Genomic DNA, 27,472 nt, shown 5'->3' with positions numbered 1-27,472 from the left:
GCACATGAAATATATTTTAATGTATATTTCAATTAGCCATTAAAATTATATAGCATTTTAGATGTGATTATTTTGTATCTATTTGTGCTACACAAGGTTACAATCTTGATAGGAAAAAATATGAATATATTATAATTGTGGATATATTCGTATTAATCAACCTGCTTAAACATATTGTGCAATATAACAAAAAAGATACCTTTCATGTCTGCCATGGCCTTGATGATGTCTTCTTCGGGACCTGGGTTTAATTCGACGTCACCGGCACACTGTAGAAAACGTGCTGTTCAACATCTTTGCGAATGCCTAACACAGTTCTGAGTTCATTTGAAATTCTAATGTCATTTCATTAATGAATACACTTGTTGCATAATGCCAACTCACACAATAGAATGGCTTTAAGTTCAAAGGCAAACTTATGTACTCGTAACATATTTTGTCCGAACTTCGGGTGTCGATTTTACCAGTAATTTCTAGATAATAGATGATATGAGGCAAACTTTTCTACCAATGCAAACCCTCTACCAATAGTGATAATACCAACAAATAGGCAATATACCAATCTGTACATCAAATCGTTCGTTGGTGTTCATCTTGTATGTGGCGTGTGGATTTTTTGGTTGGAAAAACGACCCGACAGCAGCTCTCCATGCCACAATTTCGATGCCCGTTTATACTGTAGTTGAACTAGGTATAACACTTAGTTTATATTAACGGAATACTCACACGGAAGAAACTTTCAGCATTTTTTTTTGCAGAGCTCGATCCAAACCGAAGTTACTACTACCGTAGTCACGTGACAATCAATACTTTAAGCTACTTTAAGCTTGGACATTGATCAAGGTTGTCATGTAATTAGGAAAATTTGTTGTTTTTTAATTCCTTGTTCATAAATCACTAGAAATGTAAATAATTTAGAATATGCTGAACACAGGCATAAATCAAATTATTTTATGCGAATTAGATTCTAAAAATAGTATTGAAATATACTTATTAAAACTATTATGTAGTCTCAGAATCTCTGGGTATAACGCGTACAATTGTGTATTTTAATTTATTTATTTAATCTTGTTTAATTTATTGTGTACATAGAGGTAGATGTGTGCATTGTACAAGATCACAGACTATGTTACTCATATAACCTAGGATGACAATAAATATGTATATGCTTGAGTTATTAGATCTTAGATCAATTTAAAATGAAAATACATGAGAACTTAACCTGGAAATACATAATTGGATGCGTACCTAGAGAAATCACTAAATACAGTAGGTGTGTCTTGATTTCCAATTTTTGAGCCATGTTTTCAACTTTGGTTATCATTTTCATATAGCAATCTCGTCATATGTTTAACATTGTCGTTTATGAAGTTTCTGAGCCTTGCATGGAGTTTTCGGTTTCGTGTCAGTCGCCCTCTAGCGTCAAAGTTGCGGGGTTTGTCAAGTCGGTCTGCGCATGCGTTATGACATCTGCAGTGTCAAGTAAAATCACGTGTGAGTTTGTATTGTATTGGTATCCCATTAGCTTTTGACATTTTCAGCAAAATGCCTCGACTTTTAGAGAGTTGTGAACAATTGTTTGGTACTAGTGATTTATACAAGATTTTAGGGGTGGAAAAACAATCAACCGAAAGGCAGGGTGAGTATTTGAAGTTCGTTCTATCCATCGCTCAAATCAGTGTTGATATTTTTGAGCGCGTAGCGTGAGAAAATCTGTCAATACTATGAGGTTATTACGAGGATACCTCATATATGAACGAAGAAATACACATGCACATTTATCCATGATCTTCACTCTAATAGAATCCCTCGTAATGTGTGTGACTATTTCTTTTTCCCAGAACACAACTATAACACTAGATTTTCAACTAATTTCTCTCTTCCTAGAAAACAAACTAGCTTGGGACAATCACCTATTGACTACCAGGGAATTATACTTTGGAATAACTTTCCGTCATATTTAAAAACAATCACAATCGTGCCTGTTTCAAAAAAGTTTAAAAAAAATATTTTTATAACTGTACGAATGCATGATTTCTGATAGATTATTGAAAGTTTTATTATTATTATTATTATTATTATCTTACATATTTTCATAATTTACTTGTATTTATTACTATATTTAATGATTTCCCTGTAATACTTACAATCTATGGCGAATAAATATTATTATTATTAAGACAGTACAGTGGGAATATCGAGCGATGAGCAGTGGAGGTTGATGCAAAAGCATACTGTCTTATTATACATCTTTTCCTTCCAAGGATACATCATGTGAATGCCAAATCCAAAAGTTTAGAACAGAATCAGCAAACTTCTTTGTGTGGAGTCCAGTCAAATCCTGGTAGCAGCCATGTTTGTTTTTATTATTAGAGGACGCTTACGTACGTATTCATTCCATATTTGGAATTCACATTTCCTAATATGGTAGGATGAATATACCCCGTAAAATACTGCAAAATTACGGCATGCTGTAACTTATGGCGTTACGATGACAGATGAACAATAATACATATTATTGTCGTTGTGAATGACCTCTGCACCAGAAAAGTGAGGAGGGGTATCTGTACTTACCTGGAAAAGTGATGTGGATATGCCACCAATATCTCTGATCCCTTACCTATTTCCTAGTCAACCAATAATACCAGAACATTTTGTTAAAATAACTATGGTTCTATTTGACACCAGTGATGAATTACATGAGCTACCAAGGATAGAAACTTTAAGGTGTTACACTAGTACTATAGCTTGGTACAATTACAAATGCCATTCAGAACTTACCTGCTTCACCAAAGAGGTAGTAAATATATATGCAACATACATTTGGTCATTTTTATGCCAAAATTATATTTTTTTATGGCTTGATTGATTCTTTTAAAGGTAGATTGATACTTTGTTGTTGTCATTCAATGGCACTGTGTTATTGTTGGTTCAGTTTCTTAGATACAAAATTTCGGTAACTGTGAAATATTGAAGTAATCTATGATAAAAACGTGGAGTAACTTAAGAAAACTTGACAGCAAACTTGAAAAACATAACGTTTGGCGTTATGTTTGCACTTTTGTTTATGTGTTAAAGTATTTTCTCAATTTTTCACAACTGTGGATATGATGTCACCCACAATTCTTTGCTGGAAAATCAATTTGGCGAACTACATAATATTGGTGAAAAATCAAATATCTAGAGAAAGATTGTAAAATAGCATTCTCCTACATTTGTGAAGCTCTTTCCTTGGGGAGCTTTATGTTGTTTGGCTTAACTTTAACTGTGAACTTTGACCATGTTGCCTCATTTTTTGAATCAGATGCATGTAATCAGCCAAATTTTAGTTCTCAAACTCAAAATACAGCATTGGGTTTGAATCAAGGTTTGTATCCACGCATATCTTAGCTTTTGTTAATTTGCTTATCAGCCAGTTACTCTTGTTGTCTGGTTGCAATTGTTTACATCGCTGTTCAAACGACATAACAATGCTAATTATGATAATTCTCATTGTCAGATACATGTACCTTTTCCCAAACTGGTAACTGAGACCCAATGCTAGATGTATTAGTTATTTTGTGTAACCAAACAGCTAGGTCATAACTCTGAATTTCCATGCATGAATCACAACTAAATTATTGACTATTCACAGCTACGTTAAATATTCATGGTTGGAGTTAAACAATTTAATACACTAAAGTGTCTGGGGATTAACCATCATTTTACACTGTTTTATGCCAATGGGAGCTGACACTGTTTTATGCCAATGGGAGCTGACACTGTTTTATGCCAATGGGAGCTGACACTGTTTTATGCCAATGGGAGCTGACACTGTTTTATGCCAATGGGAGCTGACACTGTTTTATGCCAATGGGAGCTGACACTGTTTTATGCCAATGGGAGCTGACACTGTTTTATGCCAATGGGAGCTGACACTGTTTTATGCCAATGGGAGCTGACACTGTTTTATGCCAATGGGAGCTGACACTGTTTTATGCCAATGGGAGCTGACACTGTTTTATGCCAATGGGAGCTGACACTGTTTTATGCCAATGGGAGCTGACACTGTTTTATGCCAATGGGAGCTGACACTGTTTTATGCCAATGGGAGCTGACACTGTTTTATGCCAATGGGAGCTGACACTGTTTTATGCCAATGGGAGCTGACACTGTTTTATGCCAATGGGAGCTGACACTGTTTTATGCCAATGGGAGCTGACACTGTTTTATGCCAATGGGAGCTGACACTGTTTTATGCCAATGGGAGCTGACACTGTTTTATGCCAATGGGAGCTGACACTGTTTTATGCCAATGGGAGCTGACACTGTTTTATGCCAATGGGAGCTGACACTGTTTTATGCCAATGGGAGCTGACACTGTTTTATGCCAATGGGAGCTGACACTGTTTTATGCCAATGGGAGCTGACACTGTTTTATGCCAATGGGAGCTGACACTGTTTTATGCCAATGGGAGCTGACACTGTTTTATGCCAATGGGAGCTGACACTGTTTTATGCCAATGGGAGCTGACACTGTTTTATGCCAATGGGAGCTGACACTGTTTTATGCCAATGGGAGCTGACACTGTTTTATGCCAATGGGAGCTGACACTGTTTTATGCCAATGGGAGCTGACACTGTTTTATGCCAATGGGAGCTGACACTGTTTTATGCCAATGGGAGCTGACACTGTTTTATGCCAATGGGAGCTGACACTGTTTTATGCCAATGGGAGCTGACACTGTTTTATGCCAATGGGAGCTGACACTGTTTTATGCCAATGGGAGCTGACACTGTTTTATGCCAATGGGAGCTGACACTGTTTTATGCCAATGGGAGCTGACACTGTTTTATGCCAATGGGAGCTGACACTGTTTTATGCCAATGGGAGCTGACACTGTTTTATGCCAATGGGAGCTGACACTGTTTTATGCCAATGGGAGCTGACACTGTTTTATGCCAATGGGAGCTGACACTGTTTTATGCCAATGGGAGCTGACACTGTTTTATGCCAATGGGAGCTGACACTGTTTTATGCCAATGGGAGCTGACACTGTTTTATGCCAATGGGAGCTGACACTGTTTTATGCCAATGGGAGCTGACACTGTTTTATGCCAATGGGAGCTGACACTGTTTTATGCCAATGGGAGCTGACACTGTTTTATGCCAATGGGAGCTGACACTGTTTTATGCCAATGGGAGCTGACACTGTTTTATGCCAATGGGAGCTGACACTGTTTTATGCCAATGGGAGCTGACACTGTTTTATGCCAATGGGAGCTGACACTGTTTTATGCCAATGGGAGCTGACACTGTTTTATGCCAATGGGAGCTGACACTGTTTTATGCCAATGGGAGCTGACACTGTTTTATGCCAATGGGAGCTGACACTGTTTTATGCCAATGGGAGCTGACACTGTTTTATGCCAATGGGAGCTGACACTGTTTTATGCCAATGGGAGCTGACACTGTTTTATGCCAATGGGAGCTGACACTGTTTTATGCCAATGGGAGCTGACACTGTTTTATGCCAATGGGAGCTGACACTGTTTTATGCCAATGGGAGCTGACACTGTTTTATGCCAATGGGAGCTGACACTGTTTTATGCCAATGGGAGCTGACACTGTTTTATGCCAATGGGAGCTGACACTGTTTTATGCCAATGGGAGCTGACACTGTTTTATGCCAATGGGAGCTGACACTGTTTTATGCCAATGGGAGCTGACACTGTTTTATGCCAATGGGAGCTGACACTGTTTTATGCCAATGGGAGCTGACACTGTTTTATGCCAATGGGAGCTGACACTGTTTTATGCCAATGGGAGCTGACACTGTTTTATGCCAATGGGAGCTGACACTGTTTTATGCCAATGGGAGCTGACACTGTTTTATGCCAATGGGAGCTGACACTGTTTTATGCCAATGGGAGCTGACACTGTTTTATGCCAATGGGAGCTGACACTGTTTTATGCCAATGGGAGCTGACACTGTTTTATGCCAATGGGAGCTGACACTGTTTTATGCCAATGGGAGCTGACACTGTTTTATGCCAATGGGAGCTGACACTGTTTTATGCCAATGGGAGCTGACACTGTTTTATGCCAATGGGAGCTGACACTGTTTTATGCCAATGGGAGCTGACACTGTTTTATGCCAATGGGAGCTGACACTGTTTTATGCCAATGGGAGCTGACACTGTTTTATGCCAATGGGAGCTGACACTGTTTTATGCCAATGGGAGCTGACACTGTTTTATGCCAATGGGAGCTGACACTGTTTTATGCCAATGGGAGCTGACACTGTTTTATGCCAATGGGAGCTGACACTGTTTTATGCCAATGGGAGCTGACACTGTTTTATGCCAATGGGAGCTGACACTGTTTTATGCCAATGGGAGCTGACACTGTTTTATGCCAATGGGAGCTGACACTGTTTTATGCCAATGGGAGCTGACACTGTTTTATGCCAATGGGAGCTGACACTGTTTTATGCCAATGGGAGCTGACACTGTTTTATGCCAATGGGAGCTGACACTGTTTTATGCCAATGGGAGCTGACACTGTTTTATGCCAATGGGAGCTGACACTGTTTTATGCCAATGGGAGCTGACACTGTTTTATGCCAATGGGAGCTGACACTGTTTTATGCCAATGGGAGCTGACACTGTTTTATGCCAATGGGAGCTGACACTGTTTTATGCCAATGGGAGCTGACACTGTTTTATGCCAATGGGAGCTGACACTGTTTTATGCCAATGGGAGCTGACACTGTTTTATGCCAATGGGAGCTGACACTGTTTTATGCCAATGGGAGCTGACACTGTTTTATGCCAATGGGAGCTGACACTGTTTTATGCCAATGGGAGCTGACACTGTTTTATGCCAATGGGAGCTGACACTGTTTTATGCCAATGGGAGCTGACACTGTTTTATGCCAATGGGAGCTGACACTGTTTTATGCCAATGGGAGCTGACACTGTTTTATGCCAATGGGAGCTGACACTGTTTTATGCCAATGGGAGCTGACACTGTTTTATGCCAATGGGAGCTGACACTGTTTTATGCCAATGGGAGCTGACACTGTTTTATGCCAATGGGAGCTGACACTGTTTTATGCCAATGGGAGCTGACACTGTTTTATGCCAATGGGAGCTGACACTGTTTTATGCCAATGGGAGCTGACACTGTTTTATGCCAATGGGAGCTGACACTGTTTTATGCCAATGGGAGCTGACACTGTTTTATGCCAATGGGAGCTGACACTGTTTTATGCCAATGGGAGCTGACACTGTTTTATGCCAATGGGAGCTGACACTGTTTTATGCCAATGGGAGCTGACACTGTTTTATGCCAATGGGAGCTGACACTGTTTTATGCCAATGGGAGCTGACACTGTTTTATGCCAATGGGAGCTGACACTGTTTTATGCCAATGGGAGCTGACACTGTTTTATGCCAATGGGAGCTGACACTGTTTTATGCCAATGGGAGCTGACACTGTTTTATGCCAATGGGAGCTGACACTGTTTTATGCCAATGGGAGCTGACACTGTTTTATGCCAATGGGAGCTGACACTGTTTTATGCCAATGGGAGCTGACACTGTTTTATGCCAATGGGAGCTGACACTGTTTTATGCCAATGGGAGCTGACACTGTTTTATGCCAATGGGAGCTGACACTGTTTTATGCCAATGGGAGCTGACACTGTTTTATGCCAATGGGAGCTGACACTGTTTTATGCCAATGGGAGCTGACACTGTTTTATGCCAATGGGAGCTGACACTGTTTTATGCCAATGGGAGCTGACACTGTTTTATGCCAATGGGAGCTGACACTGTTTTATGCCAATGGGAGCTGACACTGTTTTATGCCAATGGGAGCTGACACTGTTTTATGCCAATGGGAGCTGACACTGTTTTATGCCAATGGGAGCTGACACTGTTTTATGCCAATGGGAGCTGACACTGTTTTATGCCAATGGGAGCTGACACTGTTTTATGCCAATGGGAGCTGACACTGTTTTATGCCAATGGGAGCTGACACTGTTTTATGCCAATGGGAGCTGACACTGTTTTATGCCAATGGGAGCTGACACTGTTTTATGCCAATGGGAGCTGACACTGTTTTATGCCAATGGGAGCTGACACTGTTTTATGCCAATGGGAGCTGACACTGTTTTATGCCAATGGGAGCTGACACTGTTTTATGCCAATGGGAGCTGACACTGTTTTATGCCAATGGGAGCTGACACTGTTTTATGCCAATGGGAGCTGACACTGTTTTATGCCAATGGGAGCTGACACTGTTTTATGCCAATGGGAGCTGACACTGTTTTATGCCAATGGGAGCTGACACTGTTTTATGCCAATGGGAGCTGACACTGTTTTATGCCAATGGGAGCTGACACTGTTTTATGCCAATGGGAGCTGACACTGTTTTATGCCAATGGGAGCTGACACTGTTTTATGCCAATGGGAGCTGACACTGTTTTATGCCAATGGGAGCTGACACTGTTTTATGCCAATTGGAGCTGACACTGTTTTATGCCAATGGGAGCTGACACTGTTTTATGCCAATTGGAGCTGACACTGTTTTATGCCAATGGGAGCTGACACTGTTTTATGCCAATGGGAGCTGACACTGTTTTATGCCAATGGGAGCTGACACTGTTTTATGCCAATGGGAGCTGACACTGTTTTATGCCAATGGGAGCTGACACTGTTTTATGCCAATGGGAGCTGACACTGTTTTATGCCAATGGGAGCTGACACTGTTTTATGCCAATGGGAGCTGACACTGTTTTATGCCAATTGGAGCTGACACTGTTTTATGCCAATGGGAGCTGACACTGTTTTATGCCAATTGGAGCTGACACTGTTTTATGCCAATGGGAGCTGACACTGTTTTATGCCAATGGGAGCTGACACTGTTTTATGCCAATGGGAGCTGACACTGTTTTATGCCAATGGGAGCTGACACTGTTTTATGCCAATGGGAGCTGACACTGTTTTATGCCAATTGGAGCTGACACTGTTTTATGCCAATTGGAGCTGACACTGTTTTATGCCAATGGGAGCTGACACTGTTTTATGCCAATGGGAGCTGACACTGTTTTATGCCAATGGGAGCTGACACTGTTTTATGCCAATGGGAGCTGACACTGTTTTATGCCAATTGGAGCTGACACTGTTTTATGCCAATGGGAGCTGACACTGTTTTATGCCAATTGGAGCTGACACTGTTTTATGCCAATGGGAGCTGACACTGTTTTATGCCAATGGGAGCTGACACTGTTTTATGCCAATGGGAGCTGACACTGTTTTATGCCAATGGGAGCTGACACTGTTTTATGCCAATGGGAGCTGACACTGTTTTATGCCAATGGGAGCTGACACTGTTTTATGCCAATGGGAGCTGACACTGTTTTATGCCAATGGGAGCTGACACTGTTTTATGCCAATGGGAGCTGACACTGTTTTATGCCAATGGGAGCTGACACTGTTTTATGCCAATGGGAGCTGACACTGTTTTATGCCAATGGGAGCTGACACTGTTTTATGCCAATGGGAGCTGACACTGTTTTATGCCAATGGGAGCTGACACTGTTTTATGCCAATGGGAGCTGACACTGTTTTATGCCAATGGGAGCTGACACTGTTTTATGCCAATTGGAGCTGACACTGTTTTATGCCAATGGGAGCTGACACTGTTTTATGCCAATTGGAGCTGACACTGTTTTATGCCAATGGGAGCTGACACTGTTTTATGCCAATGGGAGCTGACACTGTTTTATGCCAATGGGAGCTGACACTGTTTTATGCCAATGGGAGCTGACACTGTTTTATGCCAATGGGAGCTGACACTGTTTTATGCCAATTGGAGCTGACACTGTTTTATGCCAATGGGAGCTGACACTGTTTTATGCCAATGGGAGCTGACACTGTTTTATGCCAATGGGAGCTGACACTGTTTTATGCCAATGGGAGCTGACACTGTTTTATGCCAATGGGAGCTGACACTGTTTTATGCCAATGGGAGCTGACACTGTTTTATGCCAATGGGAGCTGACACTGTTTTATGCCAATGGGAGCTGACACTGTTTTATGCCAATGGGAGCTGACACTGTTTTATGCCAATGGGAGCTGACACTGTTTTATGCCAATGGGAGCTGACACTGTTTTATGCCAATGGGAGCTGACACTGTTTTATGCCAATGGGAGCTGACACTGTTTTATGCCAATGGGAGCTGACACTGTTTTATGCCAATGGGAGCTGACACTGTTTTATGCCAATGGGAGCTGACACTGTTTTATGCCAATGGGAGCTGACACTGTTTTATGCCAATGGGAGCTGACACTGTTTTATGCCAATGGGAGCTGACACTGTTTTATGCCAATGGGAGCTGACACTGTTTTATGCCAATGGGAGCTGACACTGTTTTATGCCAATGGGAGCTGACACTGTTTTATGCCAATGGGAGCTGACACTGTTTTATGCCAATGGGAGCTGACACTGTTTTATGCCAATTGGAGCTGACACTGTTTTATGCCAATGGGAGCTGACACTGTTTTATGCCAATGGGAGCTGACACTGTTTTATGCCAATGGGAGCTGACACTGTTTTATGCCAATTGGAGCTGACACTGTTTTATGCCAATGGGAGCTGACACTGTTTTATGCCAATGGGAGCTGACACTGTTTTATGCCAATGGGAGCTGACACTGTTTTATGCCAATGGGAGCTGACACTGTTTTATGCCAATGGGAGCTGACACTGTTTTATGCCAATGGGAGCTGACACTGTTTTATGCCAATGGGAGCTGACACTGTTTTATGCCAATGGGAGCTGACACTGTTTTATGCCAATGGGAGCTGACACTGTTTTATGCCAATGGGAGCTGACACTGTTTTATGCCAATGGGAGCTGACACTGTTTTATGCCAATGGGAGCTGACACTGTTTTATGCCAATGGGAGCTGACACTGTTTTATGCCAATTGGAGCTGACACTGTTTTATGCCAATGGGAGCTGACACTGTTTTATGCCAATGGGAGCTGACACTGTTTTATGCCAATGGGAGCTGACACTGTTTTATGCCAATGGGAGCTGACACTGTTTTATGCCAATGGGAGCTGACACTGTTTTATGCCAATGGGAGCTGACACTGTTTTATGCCAATGGGAGCTGACACTGTTTTATGCCAATTGGAGCTGACACTGTTTTATGCCAATGGGAGCTGACACTGTTTTATGCCAATGGGAGCTGACACTGTTTTATGCCAATGGGAGCTGACACTGTTTTATGCCAATTGGAGCTGACACTGTTTTATGCCAATGGGAGCTGACACTGTTTTATGCCAATGGGAGCTGACACTGTTTTATGCCAATGGGAGCTGACACTGTTTTATGCCAATGGGAGCTGACACTGTTTTATGCCAATGGGAGCTGACACTGTTTTATGCCAATGGGAGCTGACACTGTTTTATGCCAATGGGAGCTGACACTGTTTTATGCCAATGGGAGCTGACACTGTTTTATGCCAATGGGAGCTGACACTGTTTTATGCCAATGGGAGCTGACACTGTTTTATGCCAATGGGAGCTGACACTGTTTTATGCCAATGGGAGCTGACACTGTTTTATGCCAATGGGAGCTGACACTGTTTTATGCCAATTGGAGCTGACACTGTTTTATGCCAATGGGAGCTGACACTGTTTTATGCCAATGGGAGCTGACACTGTTTTATGCCAATGGGAGCTGACACTGTTTTATGCCAATTGGAGCTGACACTGTTTTATGCCAATGGGAGCTGACACTGTTTTATGCCAATGGGAGCTGACACTGTTTTATGCCAATGGGAGCTGACACTGTTTTATGCCAATGGGAGCTGACACTGTTTTATGCCAATGGGAGCTGACACTGTTTTATGCCAATGGGAGCTGACACTGTTTTATGCCAATGGGAGCTGACACTGTTTTATGCCAATGGGAGCTGACACTGTTTTATGCCAATGGGAGCTGAGCTGCATTTAAACAAGGAAACAAGGAAATGTGGTTTATGCTTTTCTGAAGTGTGTTGTATTTACTATCATAACATACTTGTGGTTGCACGATTCACTCACAGGTATCAAGAATGTTTTTTTTATTTTTAATTTCAGTCAAACGTGGATATTATCGTCAGTCTTTATCATTTCATCCGGATAGAGTACAAGATGTGGATAAGGAAGATGCTACTCAAAAATTCCAAGTTTTGAGTCAAATTTATACATTACTTTCTGACACTAACAGGAGAGCTTTATACGATGAATCAGGTAATATCATTTTGTTATAAGGTGGTTGTTGCCAAGAAGTGTGAAATTTAAACAAGCATGTAGGCTGATGGGCAATTCGCTTCGCTGAAAAAAACAAACAACATGTTTTCGGCTGTTGCCATGATAGAACAAAGCTAACGAAGCTAACGTTGGTTTATAACTAAAACTGGGGCCCCATATACGCTCGCAACGAGCATTCAGTCTTCTGAGGTCACACCACTATATTACTAGTACAAAATGTACATCTTTTGATGTTATCATTATATTCACGCAAGTTGACCCTTTAACCTAGATTTCAATTAAATTACAAACTTTTTTTTTTCCCAACTGTTTTGTGATTGTATTTTCTAGATTCTTTGATTGAACACAGCATTTACAGTCCAGTCAAAGTTCATAGTTGTGTTGGGACTTATGTTGTTACAGTGAAACAATGTCGGTGCCTGAGATCTCTTGTCAGTGTGCAACTTGGCCAAAATAAAAAGCATGATCATTTGAACACTGTTACCGGTAATACAAGACTGGTAGGAAATACAAATACATTTGAAACAAAAGTATTCAAAAATCAGTGTTTTGGGACTGTTGCCATGGCAACAGTGAGTCAGAATTTTATTTCAGATTTTACCACTCAACAATATGAACGAAAAGTATAGACGAAATCGGCCTAGCCCAAAAAAATCAGAGAAGTTAAAAAGCTGTTCCCTGTGAGAAGTTACACCAACTTTAAGGTCAAATTTCTCAGTGATGTCAAAAAGCAAATAGTATTCTTCTGCCCACACTCAAGGTGAATAGAATGAGCTGTGTCCAACAGTTTTAGTCCTAAATTTGTAGGAGGAGATTCATTTGTTACAAAGCTATTAAAAAATAAGTTTGTTTGGTGTTACCATGGCAACAGTGGGCGAATTAGTTCCAGCCAAAAAAATAACAGAAGAATAATATGTGAAGACAGAAAATAACGCTGACACCACACACAAAAGTGATTTTAAGGGCAATCCTAGTGGAGCGGAGAGCCAAAAAACAATGTATGTGCTTACTGGTTTATGTGGGACAAATATCGAACTTGTGCTTTGGAACAACCATGGCTTCACATTGTGTAATTTATTTTATTTGATTACAAATTAAAGCTGTATATTCCATGTTTATTGCAGTGTTACATTACTGACCAACACGATGTGTATTGTGTTTTTGTAGGTGAGGTTGATGATGAAATAGATGTAGAACAGAACCGTGATTGGTTGGCATACTGGAAATTAATATACAAAGAACTTTCCGTTAAAGATATCAAAGAATTTGAAGAGAAATACAAAGGTATATATCATGTTTGTTAACCCCTATTGGTCAGCTGATCATGGTAAATTCACATCATTGAGTCAGTTACTGGGGGTGAATTTCTGAATGCTCCTAGTCAGATATGACATGTGGTAATTGTTTTACTAGTTTGCTAAAAATACCTGCCATACCTCTAAATAGTTAGTATACATGTGATAACAAAACAATCACAGCATTATATCTACCACCTCTGTGAAAAAATATTTCATTTTTTTGGCAAAATATTCCAACCTTGAAGGAAAATGTCATATATTAATTATGAATATATTCATATTACCGGTAGTCATAAAGTAGATTATTTACAACAAACAACAAAACCCACTTGTTTTCTAGACATCATTTGTCATCTATTTATGAATGCAACCTTCACTTTGGTTCTTACAGGTTCTGATGAAGAGTTAAATGATTTGAAAAGTGCTTACATGAGTTGCCAAGGTGATATGGAAATGATATTAAATACAGTATTGTGTGCTACATTTGAAGATGAAGACAGATTTCAAACCATTCTGAAAGACTGTGTTGATAAAACTGAATTACCACCATTTGATGCATTTACAAAGGAAAACAAGAAGATGAAAAAAGCCAGAAAGAAAAAGGTATTGTATGCTATTGTTTTTTGGTTTCTTATATATACCATATTTATCTAATACATCACTCATCCAAAATCGCAATGTTTCAGCAATTTATATTTGAGTCACAGAAAATATCTAGTGCAGATCAAAGTGTCAGAAATGTCCTGTAAGTATTTAGGAGTCAGTATTAGAACATTTCAATCTATATAGACACCTAAATTGGAGTTCAGTTTACATAATTTGTAGCCACTGACACCTGTTCAAGAATATGATGTGAAATTGTGACTACCTTAAACAAGTTCATCTCCCCAAAATCCCAATTTATTGTTTCTTTTACAAAATATTGTGCCATTTTTTTCCCATAAAAATCAGTGGCAAACATCCGTAACTGTAACACTTGTGAATCATATAGACACCTAAATTGGAGTTCAGTTTACATAATTTGTAGCCACTGACACCTGTTCAAGAATATGATGTGAAATTGTGACTACCTTAAACAAGTTCATCTCCCCAAAATCCCAATTTATTGTTTCTTTTACAAAATATTGTGCCATTTTTTTCCCATAAAAATCAGTGGCAAACATCCGTAACTGTAACACTTGTGAATCATTTCTGTTTTGTGTTGCAATTTGCATCTGATGCTAATCAGAAATTCTTGAATACTTTTGACTGGCACCACTGAGCATTCTGATTGGTTAACAACTGGCTTGACCTATCAGGTAAAATGACACAGTTTCAGGTCAACCCATGGATGAAACAAATATAATTTTACATTGAGTGTTAATTGAAAATAAGTTGAATTTTACTTGTATTTCGTTACAAATTGATGCTATTATCATCATGACTGAGTAATAATCAGCGTTTTAAATACTCAAAAATACCAATGAAGTTAAAACTAATGCATATTTATTATATTACATAAAAAATATACCACGAAAAAAAATGTCTTTTAGATTGTAAAAGTCTCACTTATAATACTGACAGGATTATTCTTGATATCTTGTAACCCTTGTCATGACTATTTTATTGAGACTATAATGGACTGAGATAGCGATTAAAAAATGTGCCTAAAGATCGCCCTGGGCAGTGTTTGAAGCATTGCTCAAGGTGGAATATCGGACATATACAGCATATATTCCTTTTGCAGTGCTGTCTTGTTTTCCCACTAGATTCACACAAACTTGTGTTAATGTGTGACCATATTACAATAATTCAATTATATTTTTGCAAAGCTCACCTGGTTAGCCTTAAGTTTGGAGCTGTTCAAAACAGCTTTGGCCTATTTAAATGATGATATTGTGTTGATTGTTTTCTGTGGCAAGGTGAGAATTCCTGGTCTTCAGATTTCAACTGAGTGTAGAATTGGAAATAATTTGTGCTGTTCATGCAATTGCATTGTAGCACTAAAATTAAAATGCCTGCAATATATTTTTGCCTGTTATTTGCCTCTCTTGTAATAGTGAGGCCTTGCACTAGTTTATCTAATACTAGCAAATTTACAAATTCATGTACACTATCATACAAGTACTATTATGTACTGCTCACTACATGAGGTATACTACTAACTATAAAGCCGTTTTTCGATCATGGCAGACTGATTACAAGAAAATAATGAGAAAGGTGAGTGTTTGCAGGCTACATGTATGTGTGTCCACTTTTTAAAGTCTCCCCATAAAATTACGTACTCTAGTGCAGATATTCTTTTCATCATCTAGTGATTCTGTACAAAGTGAATGACTAAAGGAGATACATTTCAGTGCTATATATCATGATGTATCAAATAAAACATCCTATGATTGTATGCATATGAATAGGTATTATTTATGACACACTCGCATCTTGGTGTGTCTGCAGGTGTGTGGAAAAGGAGAAACTAGAACATCTATTGTGTTACTTGCATATAATCACATAATGCAGTATGGATATTCTTTCATCACAATATGCAAACATTTTTTACATCAAAAATGAGAGGTTTTATAGGTCTTATTACAAGTTTCTCAGTTTGATTATGTATTAAGTTTTTTGGAAATACAAATGTTTATTTCTATCTAATTTAAATATTTAATTAAAATAAAATAAAATTGTCTATGTTTTTGTTACAATAATTAAAACTCATTTACAGAAAAATAATTATGTTGTATTATTTTACAGGCAATGGCAGAAGCAGCTGAAGCTGAGGATGTTGCCAAGAGACTTGGATTAGGTGATAGCGAGGATGCTTTACAAGCTATGATCAAAAGAAAACAAAATTCAAGGCAACAAGAAATGAACGACTTCTTTTCTAGCCTTGAAGCAAAATATGCAAATCCAAAAAGTAAGAAGAAAGCTAAAACTAATTCAAAAAGTGGTAGCAAGAAAACAAAATAACATATTTGTATTTAAACAATTAAAATTTAATGCTTAATATTCGTTTTTACTTTTGTACAATACAGGAACACCAAGTTTTGTCACATATTTCATTGTTTTAGTGGCTTAGTTTCTGCTAAGAGTAAATCAGCTTTAGCCATGATGTTTAATACAGGTTTTTCTTAGCAATTACCACTTAGCAAATAACATTGAAATATCATTTGTCAGATGCATGTACAAAATTGGAATATGCTTCATATTATCAATGTTCTGATGTTTAATTTAACTGATATTATCGATAAAATCCTATTACGTGTACAATGTACCTATGTGGTTTGTGTATACAATGTTGCAGCTTAGTTTAAAACCAAAGTCTGAGGTGGTTTGTAATGAGTACATATAGCGAAATATAAAATATAAAAAACATTCATTCATGGTCTCAATATGGTTTAGAAAGCAATAAATTCAGTTTAGGAAAAATCACTGCCAACTCATCTGGTAATCATCTCTCTCTGTGACAAAACATGGCAACGACGTCTTTCCAATGCTGGGAGTAATATCCGCCCTTCGTCAGGTTGCCATCTTTATGACCTAGAAGATTTGACCCTTTTGACATCATAGATCACTCTTTTCAAAATCAACATGGTTGTTAGTATTTTGACAAGATAAAAAAATGAGGTTCTTTGACATATTACCAGTGTAATAACCAGATCTTGGGTATCTATGAGTTGGTGGAAGGATCAACTGTAATGAGTAATTGATGCATTTCACAACGATTTGTTAATTTGATCCAACATGCCTGACTGATGGCCATTTTGTTTTTCCATGAATTCTATGACATCAACATAAGTTTTTGATCCAAACAAAGGTGGCTGACCAAAAAAATAAAATGAGGTATTTTGACGATTTATGTTTCAAATTTTGAATAAATTGACATTACCGGTATTATTGATTTTTTATGTTAAATTAGCATTATTATGCAATAGGAATTCTGCTTCAACCCACGTCCTATATATATATTATATATATATATATATATATATATATATATATATATATATATATATATATATATATATATATATATATATATATATATATATACATACATTATATATACATTATATTTCTTTATATCACAACAGGAAGAATCAATGTATTGTTATTCATTGGTGGTGAAAATGAAATTTTTTGTAGCCAAACCTGGCGTAAAGTTGGTAGAAACCCAGATAATGTCCACTGGCAATGAGTTAGTGTAACCCATGATTATGTATCTTAATCTTTATACAGCGCCTCACTTATTATAATTGTGTACACTTTTCTTTCTTTTTTTCTACTAGTGGAACATTCTTTTGCAACAGTTATTTATTGGAAATATTTTTGTGTGTGAAATGCTGTATTCCCCCATTTGTTCCTAGTTATACTGCCAGGGATTAACAATATGAAACAATTCATGTTCTTGGTCAACCATTAAATTGTTTGTTTGTCTGCATCGCATTCAAACCACAATGTAGAATGCTGTCATATGCCTCGGCTTGTTGTCATGACATTATCATTTGTACTTGGTGTTTGCCATTGATGATAGATTCATGTATATAGTAATAAAACCAGTATAGATTATCAATTAGCATGCATAGAATGCAAGTAAACTTGATGAATTATGGGAAAGGGTGGTTTCTTTGTGCAAATTCACCATGAAATATGTATACTTAATAAAATAAAACATTTTCATAAAGTTTCAGAAATAAAAGTTTGTAATATTGCATTTGTTGTTTATTTGTCACTGTGGCTAAGATTATGATATGTTTTTCTTGCTACCCAAATGTACATGTATAATATAGTATAATACATGTATATGAAACTAAACTTGAAGATGGTCATGCATTCTACACAATTTTACCCCATGAGATGGTTTTTAGTCCCTGCAGTCTGAAAACGGGGACTTCTGTTTTGACCTCTGTCTGTCCGTCCGTCCGTCCGTGCATGCATGCGTTCGGACCTGTATCTTAGAAATGCCTGGACCAATCACAATCAAACTTCACACATACATCATACATGATATTGTACATATGCACATCAATTTGTTTCACGATCTGATTCAAGATAGCCAAATGGTGGCCATTTTTGTTCTAAAAATCATCAAAACTAAGTATTTCTCTGTTGTTTACAGATGGATTTTGTTCAAACTTGGTATATACGTTGGACATTATAGGACCTTGATGCACATTATTTTGTTTTCAGATAAAATTCAAAATGGCTGACTGGTGGCTATTTTGTTTTAATAAATGTGGTTCTAGTGCCATATCTGACTTGCTGTGACTGATTATGTTCAAATTTTAAATATTCATTATACATCATGTCATAGATATACAGATATATTGGTTTGATGATTCTATTAAAAATGGCCGAATGGTGGCCATTTTTGGCTAAAAAATCATCAAAATCAAGAATTTCTCTGCTGTTTACAGATAGATTTTGTTCAAACTTGGTACATGCATTAGACATTACTGGTTCCTGATGCACGTTATTTTATTTTTTAGATCGGATTCAGAATGGCTGACTAGTGGCCATTTTGTTTTAATGAATGGGCTTCTAGAGCCATATCTCTGACATGCTTTGATTGACTATGTTCAAATTTTATATATTCATTATACATGTTTTCAAAATGGCTGATTTTGTCTTAATTAATGCAGTTCCAGAGCAATATTTCTCAATACTCGTTTGACAACCAGATACAAATGTCAATCATTTAAATGTTAAACAATCATCAAAATCATATTCCTGACATGTTTATATTCCAGCTATATTACTGTAAACAAAACTATATATCTTAAATTCGACAACTAACTGGGACTGTGCCATGCATGGCTTGTTTATAATAACCTGTCCACAAAATATAACAGTTTCCCAAAATTTTTCATGAAAAAATCTACAATTTGACACGGAATAATTCAGCACATTCAAAAGTCTATGTACAGGTTGTATTTCTGTGCATCAGTAGTCTTCCTAGGCAGTCAATCAGTGAGATGCAAGGTTAGAATCTCCACTAATCTTTAGGGTTGACATCTGGGTATTTTCACCATCTAGCAACCATCACGGTGAAACTGCACTCTGGGATAGTTGCTGAGACTCCTGAACAATGTAACAAGATTACCCCTACATGTGCAACATGTAAGAAATTTTGTTGCTCCGGATTGCTTCAAAATAGAGTTTATGCTGTTTCTTCAACTTTTTTTCACCGTTCTTCGACAGGTAGCACAGAACTCACAAAAAACATAGCATGTTTTGTGACATATCTCTGCCCTTGTGACTAACAACATAATAGATTTGAGGGATATAATAGCCTTTACACAATGTGAAACTTATTTTCATTACATACGTTTTCTTTTGTGATTATAAATTGTTTTAAAAACAAGTACCGGTATATTACAAGTTAGGACCATCACTGTTTTTAGTTATTGTTTAACATTCAAATTTAGTAACTCCAATTTTAATTATCAGTTAATCAAACATTGAATTATGGGAAATACACAACGTTAAACAAAATCCATCTTGCCCGTAACTCGAAGTTCGGTCAACTGTTAATTAAAGTTTGCGTTACTAAATGTGAACAAAGACAAAAATATATGTTGCCCGTAACTCAAAGTTCTGTAAAACGCTAATTGAACATCAGGTTACAATTTGGCCGTGGTTTCTAAAATAAGGGCGTGGTCATGTTTGTAACTCTATGTTCATTACTCGAACAATTCAGCATCTCGGGGAAAATATACTTATTTTATTTCTAAGCTTCAGTTTAGTCTATTTTTTGTTTGTTTTTCTTGATCATTGATTTATTGTTTTTTTCATTCATACCTACATTTTGCATCAAATATATCTTTCCATAGACTTACAATGTGTATCTGTGGCTAGCTAGTACATGCAGAATTAATTTTAGTAATGTTGTATTCTCCTAGAACAGACTTGGAAGCAAGTTCAAACAAAGCAATTATTGAGATGTAATTCTAGATATGGGATATTATGGAATACTGCTTTATGATAAACTTTATCTTAGAAGTTATTTCAAAGATTCTTGCAAATATATCCGTGATTTGAGCTTTTTTCGCTGAAGAAAAATAATACTATATTTGTGGTTGATTTTGTACATTATTTGAAATTATTGCTGATCATGGTAGTGTGTTAAATTATTATTATGAAAATCTTTGATTCCTAATATATATTTCTTTATTGCAAAGAAAAGTATTCGCTCTAAAATATTCTGTTATGTAACACAATGTGTATGATGGCGCTGCACAAGTTGGGTGACAAGCATGTATGGCTGTGACCGGGGCTGTGATAAGATATGATATGGACTTCGAACTTGTTTGTCAATTGTACGACACCCATTTCTGTCATAACGTCTTATATCAGGGAAATAGAAGAGTGCATTTGGCGGTGCGCTTACTCAGTGTGCTGTCCCTTGGAACTACGGCATCACCGAGTTCTAATGATGAAATGTCACTGACCACTGTGTAAATCGTTTTAGAATCTACTGCAATCACAATTGTCCTGAACTGTGTGACCGCACATTGACATACACTGATTTGTTCTTCCTGATAACTTGGTGAGTGAAATAAGTTCTCGTTTTCACTAATTTGATACCCCCCCCCCCACCTCACCATCAACCTTACTAGTGTATATGTGTTTTACAAGTGTTTATAAAAGGTTTGAAATCTAGTGTTGTAGGCAGATATCGCTGTTCCGTCAATGGTATCATTTTGAGGATATAAATAGATGATTCCTATCTAGCACATTTGGCACAATGTCCGAATAGGAATATTCTAGATAGTATTATTACAGTATACTTTTGTTAAAGGGCGGTAGTCGTCGTGCTGCGTCCTGTTCGATGTGGGACTCATAGCGACGTATACAACGCGTATAAAATACATTGTTTATTTACATGACATTCGAACACGCGCTGCGAGACGACCACCGCGCTTTAAGTGTAATCATTATCATGCACCGAAACAGCTACAATGTAATAGTAAAATAAACGAAAGCCGGTATGTTGATTTATTGGACAATGGTGCATACAGTTATTATTATGGTAAACATTTCAATATTAATTATTGAAACCGTAGTCTAATCTAATACAATATGCCTTAGCTGGGTCATATGGAGAACCGACTTCTGGTAAACATGTAAAAACTACACAGAGGATCGGTATTTTCGTAAGCTGTAATCAATTGTTTTTATTTTCGTAATAAGGTAATTTAAATAAATAAAAAATGTAATCCGTAGACATGGGCAAGGTGTAAAATGTAATCAGCTATTGTATTTGTTCACAATTTGTACAAAGATACATGTATTATTTCTTGTAAGCGTATAAAGCATTTTCCAAATTAAATGTCTTAATTCGTACACAGTTTTCAATTTTGATTCTTAAACTCTAATTATCAAAAATATTATAAAAATGTAAAATGTAGTTAGGAATTTGCTTTATTTGTAAAGTGTAAAAACCTATTTTTTACTGTAAATAGAATTTTCTTTTCCTGCAAAAATGTAAAATGTCGTTTTTAATTCCTGTAACCTGTACCAGCTATCCCCCCTTGCCCCCTACACATTATTCAACTTTATGATGTCACATTATATGCTTGGTCAATGAAAATGCATGTTTTGATTAATTGTAAAACGATCAGTATTTGAAATGTTTATTATAATTTTCAATTTAATTTCTTTCAGTAGTTGATAACATTCCGCCATATCGTGGTGGCATTGGCAAAGGAGAGATTTTATCATGTAAAGGACATTGTTTACTATGGGTGTTTTCATGAGTGTGTATTAACCTCTCACCGTGACTGTAGTTAGATGACCTATATCACATCTGACCTATCAGCCCTTAGGTGTGTGATACTAACGATGCATCACGTTATCCACTGCAGGCAGTACTTAATACTTGACCTAACTGCTCGTTTCACAATTGAACACATGTTTGGTTCTCTTATGCTTCTCTGGCTGAATATTCAAATATACGGTTTTTAATGCACAACCAAAATTACAAAATAAATCCTGCAAAATAATAATCATAAAGGTTTGATGTGTTCTGCACTGTATATTGATATGAAATACTAGTTTACACTTTAGTGTTTTATAGTCAAGGCATGTGGTATACATGATATCCAGCATTGTATTAATTCAGTTTGGTATAAATAATGATAGCGATCAACTAGTTTTTAAATCAAGGTTGGTTCTAGATGCATTATTTATAAATATATTCCGGACTTAATTGGTGAAAATATTAAATCAGACATAGATATGACAACATACTTCAAGCATACATTTCCTACGATCGCAATGATATATGTATATTTCATTGAACTTAACTTGAACATTATATCACAGTCACGCGACTTGCCTACACACTGAAATCAACAAGTATATATTCGGAAATAGATGTCAATAGCCATCTACCTGTTCCAAAAATACTCAATGTGTATTTCACACACGCACACAGTTCACTCCCCTACATGCCTACTATGATAGGTTATCATTCAATGCAATAAAATACACGACAGCAAAGTAAATACTACTCCATATGACCTATGGAGAAAATTAAACAGTTCTTGGGCCCCCTGTCTGTTTTTTATCTGCATAATAACCACCTACTAAATGTCATTGATAAGACGCAAAATTGATTGTTAATTAATTCATTGTTAATGGCAATGTTATATGTCTGAGTCGCATTAATGACAATGAATCCAATTCCTAAGTCAATTGTTACGAAGAGAAAAAGTGTCTGCGAAAAAATAAATATTCGCCACAACTCTTCAAAAAATCGCAATTGAAATGGCACAGAAATAATTCCCTCATTATGAAATATTTGTTAAACATTGCCTTTTAATGTAGTGTACATTGACTGTTTACTTTCAAATTGATGTATTGTTGAAAGTTGGTGCAAAATTGTGCAGTAATAATTGACTAGTTTAGACATTCTTTCGCACACTGGAATAAACTTCATCATCACAATACTTAGTATGGGGTAATCTGATTTAAATAATAAATGGTATCCCTGCTTATTGTGGCCCTCACTGCTTTACTGCATACATGTACATTAACTGAATGTTTTCTGTAATTACTGTGTTATGCTAAGGTTACCATTATCCCTCGACTTGAGCTTAAGAACTCGCAGAAAATTGTGGGTGGGATATTTGTTGATATAAGAATACCCAGATTATTTTATATCGTATCCCTTTTATTGATGAATATTATTTGTTTCTTCAAGATGTCAATTTAACTGTTAGGATGGAAGTTTGCCTGATTGTAGCCAAATCCTTGGGTATTTCTTATATAAGTGCATTCTAATAACATTTTACTTTACTTTCGGCAATGCTGTCTCAGCAAATCTTAGTAATGCAATGGCATTATTGTTACAGTCGATACTAAAGTCGATAAGTTCTCTAAGGGATCGACTGAGTGCGACAAAAATCCGCACGTCACCAACGGAAGTACACGACCGAGGCTTTGAGAATAACGTAACCTAAGTTTCTGGAGTGAGATCGTCACAGTCAAATATTTAATTATATGAAAAACTGAATCAAACGTGCAATCGGATCAATCCGGTATGCATTACTCGTCGGATGACAGCTGGCTGCTATACTAACTGCAAATTATTAATCAAGGTTTGAGTAATTTCTTTTCTACTTGTTTTCAGGCCACCAACATGACTACATTTTTGGGTATTGATTTTGCTCCTTTTAAAGTGCCTTTACATCGACGTTTGGAGACACTGGCAGCATTGAAATTTGTGTTTAGTTTTGTTATAATGCATACTATGGCCACCTTGCTTGTCCTGTATGTGGTGTTTTATACATCATATTACTGGCTAGCTCTGATATATCTGTGCTGGCTTTGCTACGACTGGCATACCCCTTCTCGCGGTGGTCGCAGAGCAAAGTGGTATCGTACCTGGGTACTATGGAGATATTTCCGAGACTATTTCCCAGCCAAGTTGATAAAAACGCACGAACTGGATCCACAATATAACTATGTGATTGCTTATCATCCGCATGGTATCATGGGAATGGGCGCATTTATTCACTTTGGCACCGAAGCAACAGGGGTTAGTAAGTTATTTCCCGGAATCACGCCTTACTTAATGATCATGAAGATTTTGCTCAATTTGCCGATAGTACATGATTATTATATGCTCCCAGGTAAGAAAACGTCATGTTTGTTTATTTGATAAATGAGTACATATACTTATACCACGACACACATGTGTTATATCACTACACAACACCACGTTATATTTCAATGCATAGATACTGTGATGTAAGTTAGGATACACATGTAATATTGCACAAGACTATACTGTATTTCGATGTATAGGTACTGTAATGTAAGTAAGCCGGGATAAACACAGATATAATAATGCACAACACTATATTTATATTTCACACTATAGGTTGCTGTGATGTAAGTCGGGATAGTATTGAATACATACTTGAAAATAGCGAAAGGGGCAATGCATGTGTTATATTGGTGGGTGGCGCTAAGGAATCTTTAGAATCTAAACCGGGCACTTGTCTTGTATTATTGAAGAATAGAATGGGGTTCTGTCGAATGGCTTTAAAGCATGGGTAGGTTATGCCATGTGTACTGTTAATGTTTGCATCTATGCTGCATCGATATACTAGTGTGTACATGCATCCCATCCGCACCATACTATACGAGTTACGCCAAGCTATACAATGTAGCTATTTCATTAGACTGTCGACAGTCGGTCGTACCTAATATTAAATTATTATATTATTATTAAATATTGTGTATAAACGTAATAGGTGTGAATAGATTGCGAATGACTGCTGAATGTCCAGGATACACAGTTACATTAGGCCCGAGGACTATCCACAGTCTACTATTCCATGTGTGCTAGGTTGTACATTTTGTTAACCTCGTATTGGCCAAGTTAATCCACCTCAACTGTATCAAAATCATTCTCTAATTTCTCTCATGTTGTACTGCATGCAAAAGTTGAGAAATGTCCAGACTTTCACTGAGGTGTTCTACAGTGCAGGTTCAATATAAGATACCATATATATATATATATATAAACTGTTCCAACTGGAAATGTTTGAACACATTGATTTATAAAGTCGTTATCAGTTCGTGTTTGTAATGTCAAATTGGTAATATTTGTTTGATTCTTTTCTATCTACGTTACTCAGTATAATTAATTCCACTGCGTTCTTACAGTGCTCATTTGGTTCCTGTTTACTCGTTTGGGGAGTCTGATCTCTATACTCAAGTCGATAATCCTGAGGGGTCAAAGGTCAGATGTGTTCAGAATTTCATGCAAAAGTTGATGGGATTTGCTATCCCTTTCTTTCATGGTAGAGGAATATTTAATTACAATTTTGGACTATTGCCTCATAGACATCCAATCAACACTGTGGGTAAGTACAAATGTGCCAATAATTATTCATATATTATAATGTGGGTGGGACCAATGATCGAACTACACGTATACAGTTATGTACTGGCTAAATCATGGTCATCACGTGATCGTTACTGCATATAATTCTCGGGCGTAAAGTGCAATTAATTTGTATCACGGCTATGGCGAATTGGTGAGTTTTGGCCAATCAAATTGTTGTTATGATTACACTTGATTAATATCCAATTTGTCGCATATTTGGAGTGTTCGAAGCCCAGGTCATGGCATATAACAGGGAAATTATAGAATGCTCATTGGCCAATTCTAGACAGTAGTGATACAAGTAATGTGTGGCATAAGGCTGCACGCAGTATGCATTTTTTTTGTGTATAAAATAAATTTGCCGACAACGTCAACTACACAGTGTGTGTTATAACCAGAACAAGACAACTATTAAAGGTCAATATATCTGAATATTCAAGGGAGGAATATTACCTATTGTGCTTAGCATGACATGCAATATAAATGTATGACGTCAAGGTTCATCTCCAAAAATGCTTCACAAACACAGTATATATATAATATGTGTAACTTTCGCGATTGTCACAAATACTGACGTAGTACATTTAATTTGCTTACACGCAGTTGGAGCTCCCATTCCCGTGAAGAAGATTGCCGAACCAACGCGGGACGACTTGCGCAATTTACATCAGATATACTGTGAGAAATTAAAGGCTCTCTTCGAGGAACACAAAGTTAATTATGAAGGCTATAAAGACAAGGAACTTATCTACATATGATTGTTACATAACGCACACTGCACGTTACAAATGTTGATGTATATGGGAGCGCAACATCTCCCAGCCATTCAGATCGACAACTTGTGTTTGCAAATAGATTTAATCCATTAATAAACTTCATTTACGGAACTATTCAACAGTGTCCGGAATATGTGATGTCACATGGAACCACGATTAAAGATAGACGCTACTCATAACACATTGTTTAAATATGTGATGTCATCATATGAAGCTTGGCAGCAGGCAGAGCACTTATTTTCAAACACAATATTTAGCGTATCTATAAGCAAAGGGATATATTCATAGACATTTAAAGAGAAAAATTGAGGTAAATTTGATTATCTACTCGAAAATTTTACAAAGCTTCATGGGTAAAATCCAAGGTAGACTAAAGTGCTGGTTTGTTTGATTACAAGCTAGATGCCTACTGCATTAAGGCCAAAAGTTAAAGCGGAAGGGTCGACACCTGCGCACGCGCGGGAATTGAGTCCCAAGCGACGCTAACAACACACGCTAAAAACGCACAGGTTCATGGGTAGGCGCTTGTTTGTAAACAATGACACGCTATGGCCAACAGACGCATGCGCAGGTGACGACTCCCCCGCTTTAACAAGCTGAAGGTCTAACACCTCTCCACCTTTTTTTATTCAGCGTAAACAAGTCACAAATTACTCTCTGCATTGTTACATTTTAACAATTTGTATTGGTACCTTAAAATTCGATGAG

The 27,472-nt window shown here is 37.5% G+C and overlaps 1 protein-coding gene across 1 annotated transcript; it reads left to right on the top strand.

Annotated features, from left to right (window-relative positions):
- Positions 1-1,436: 1,436 nt before the first annotated feature.
- Positions 1,437-26,883, top strand: LOC100376175 (2-acylglycerol O-acyltransferase 2-A-like). The gene is made up of 8 exons (XM_006819526.3): positions 1,437-1,639; positions 12,138-12,290; positions 13,479-13,595; positions 14,001-14,212; positions 24,222-24,723; positions 24,975-25,149; positions 25,766-25,965; positions 26,592-26,883. Exons 1-8 carry the CDS (start codon positions 1,546-1,548, stop codon positions 26,744-26,746), a joined length of 1,608 nt encoding a protein of 535 aa, XP_006819589.2. The 5' UTR covers positions 1,437-1,545; the 3' UTR covers positions 26,747-26,883.
- The last annotated feature ends 589 nt before the right edge of the window (positions 26,884-27,472 follow it).

The sequence above is a fragment of the Saccoglossus kowalevskii genome, chromosome 1 (genome assembly GCF_978046115.1).
Source record: "Saccoglossus kowalevskii chromosome 1, keSacKowa6.1, whole genome shotgun sequence".
NCBI lineage: Eukaryota > Metazoa > Hemichordata > Enteropneusta > Harrimaniidae > Saccoglossus > Saccoglossus kowalevskii.
Note: the sequence above shows the minus strand (reverse complement) of the source record. Positions and strands in the feature narration are given on the sequence as shown.

Excerpts from the sequence above, each read along its gene's own strand:
- LOC100376175 (XM_006819526.3), top strand. The coding sequence starts at position 1,546 with ATGCCTCGACTTTTAGAGAGTTGTGAACAATTGTTTGGTACTAGTGAT. Across the intron at positions 14,213-24,221 it reads AAAAAGCCAGAAAGAAAAAG|GCCACCAACATGACTACATT; the intron begins GTATTGTATGCT and ends ACTTGTTTTCAG. Across the intron at positions 24,724-24,974 it reads TGATTATTATATGCTCCCAG|GTTGCTGTGATGTAAGTCGG; the intron begins GTAAGAAAACGT and ends TTCACACTATAG.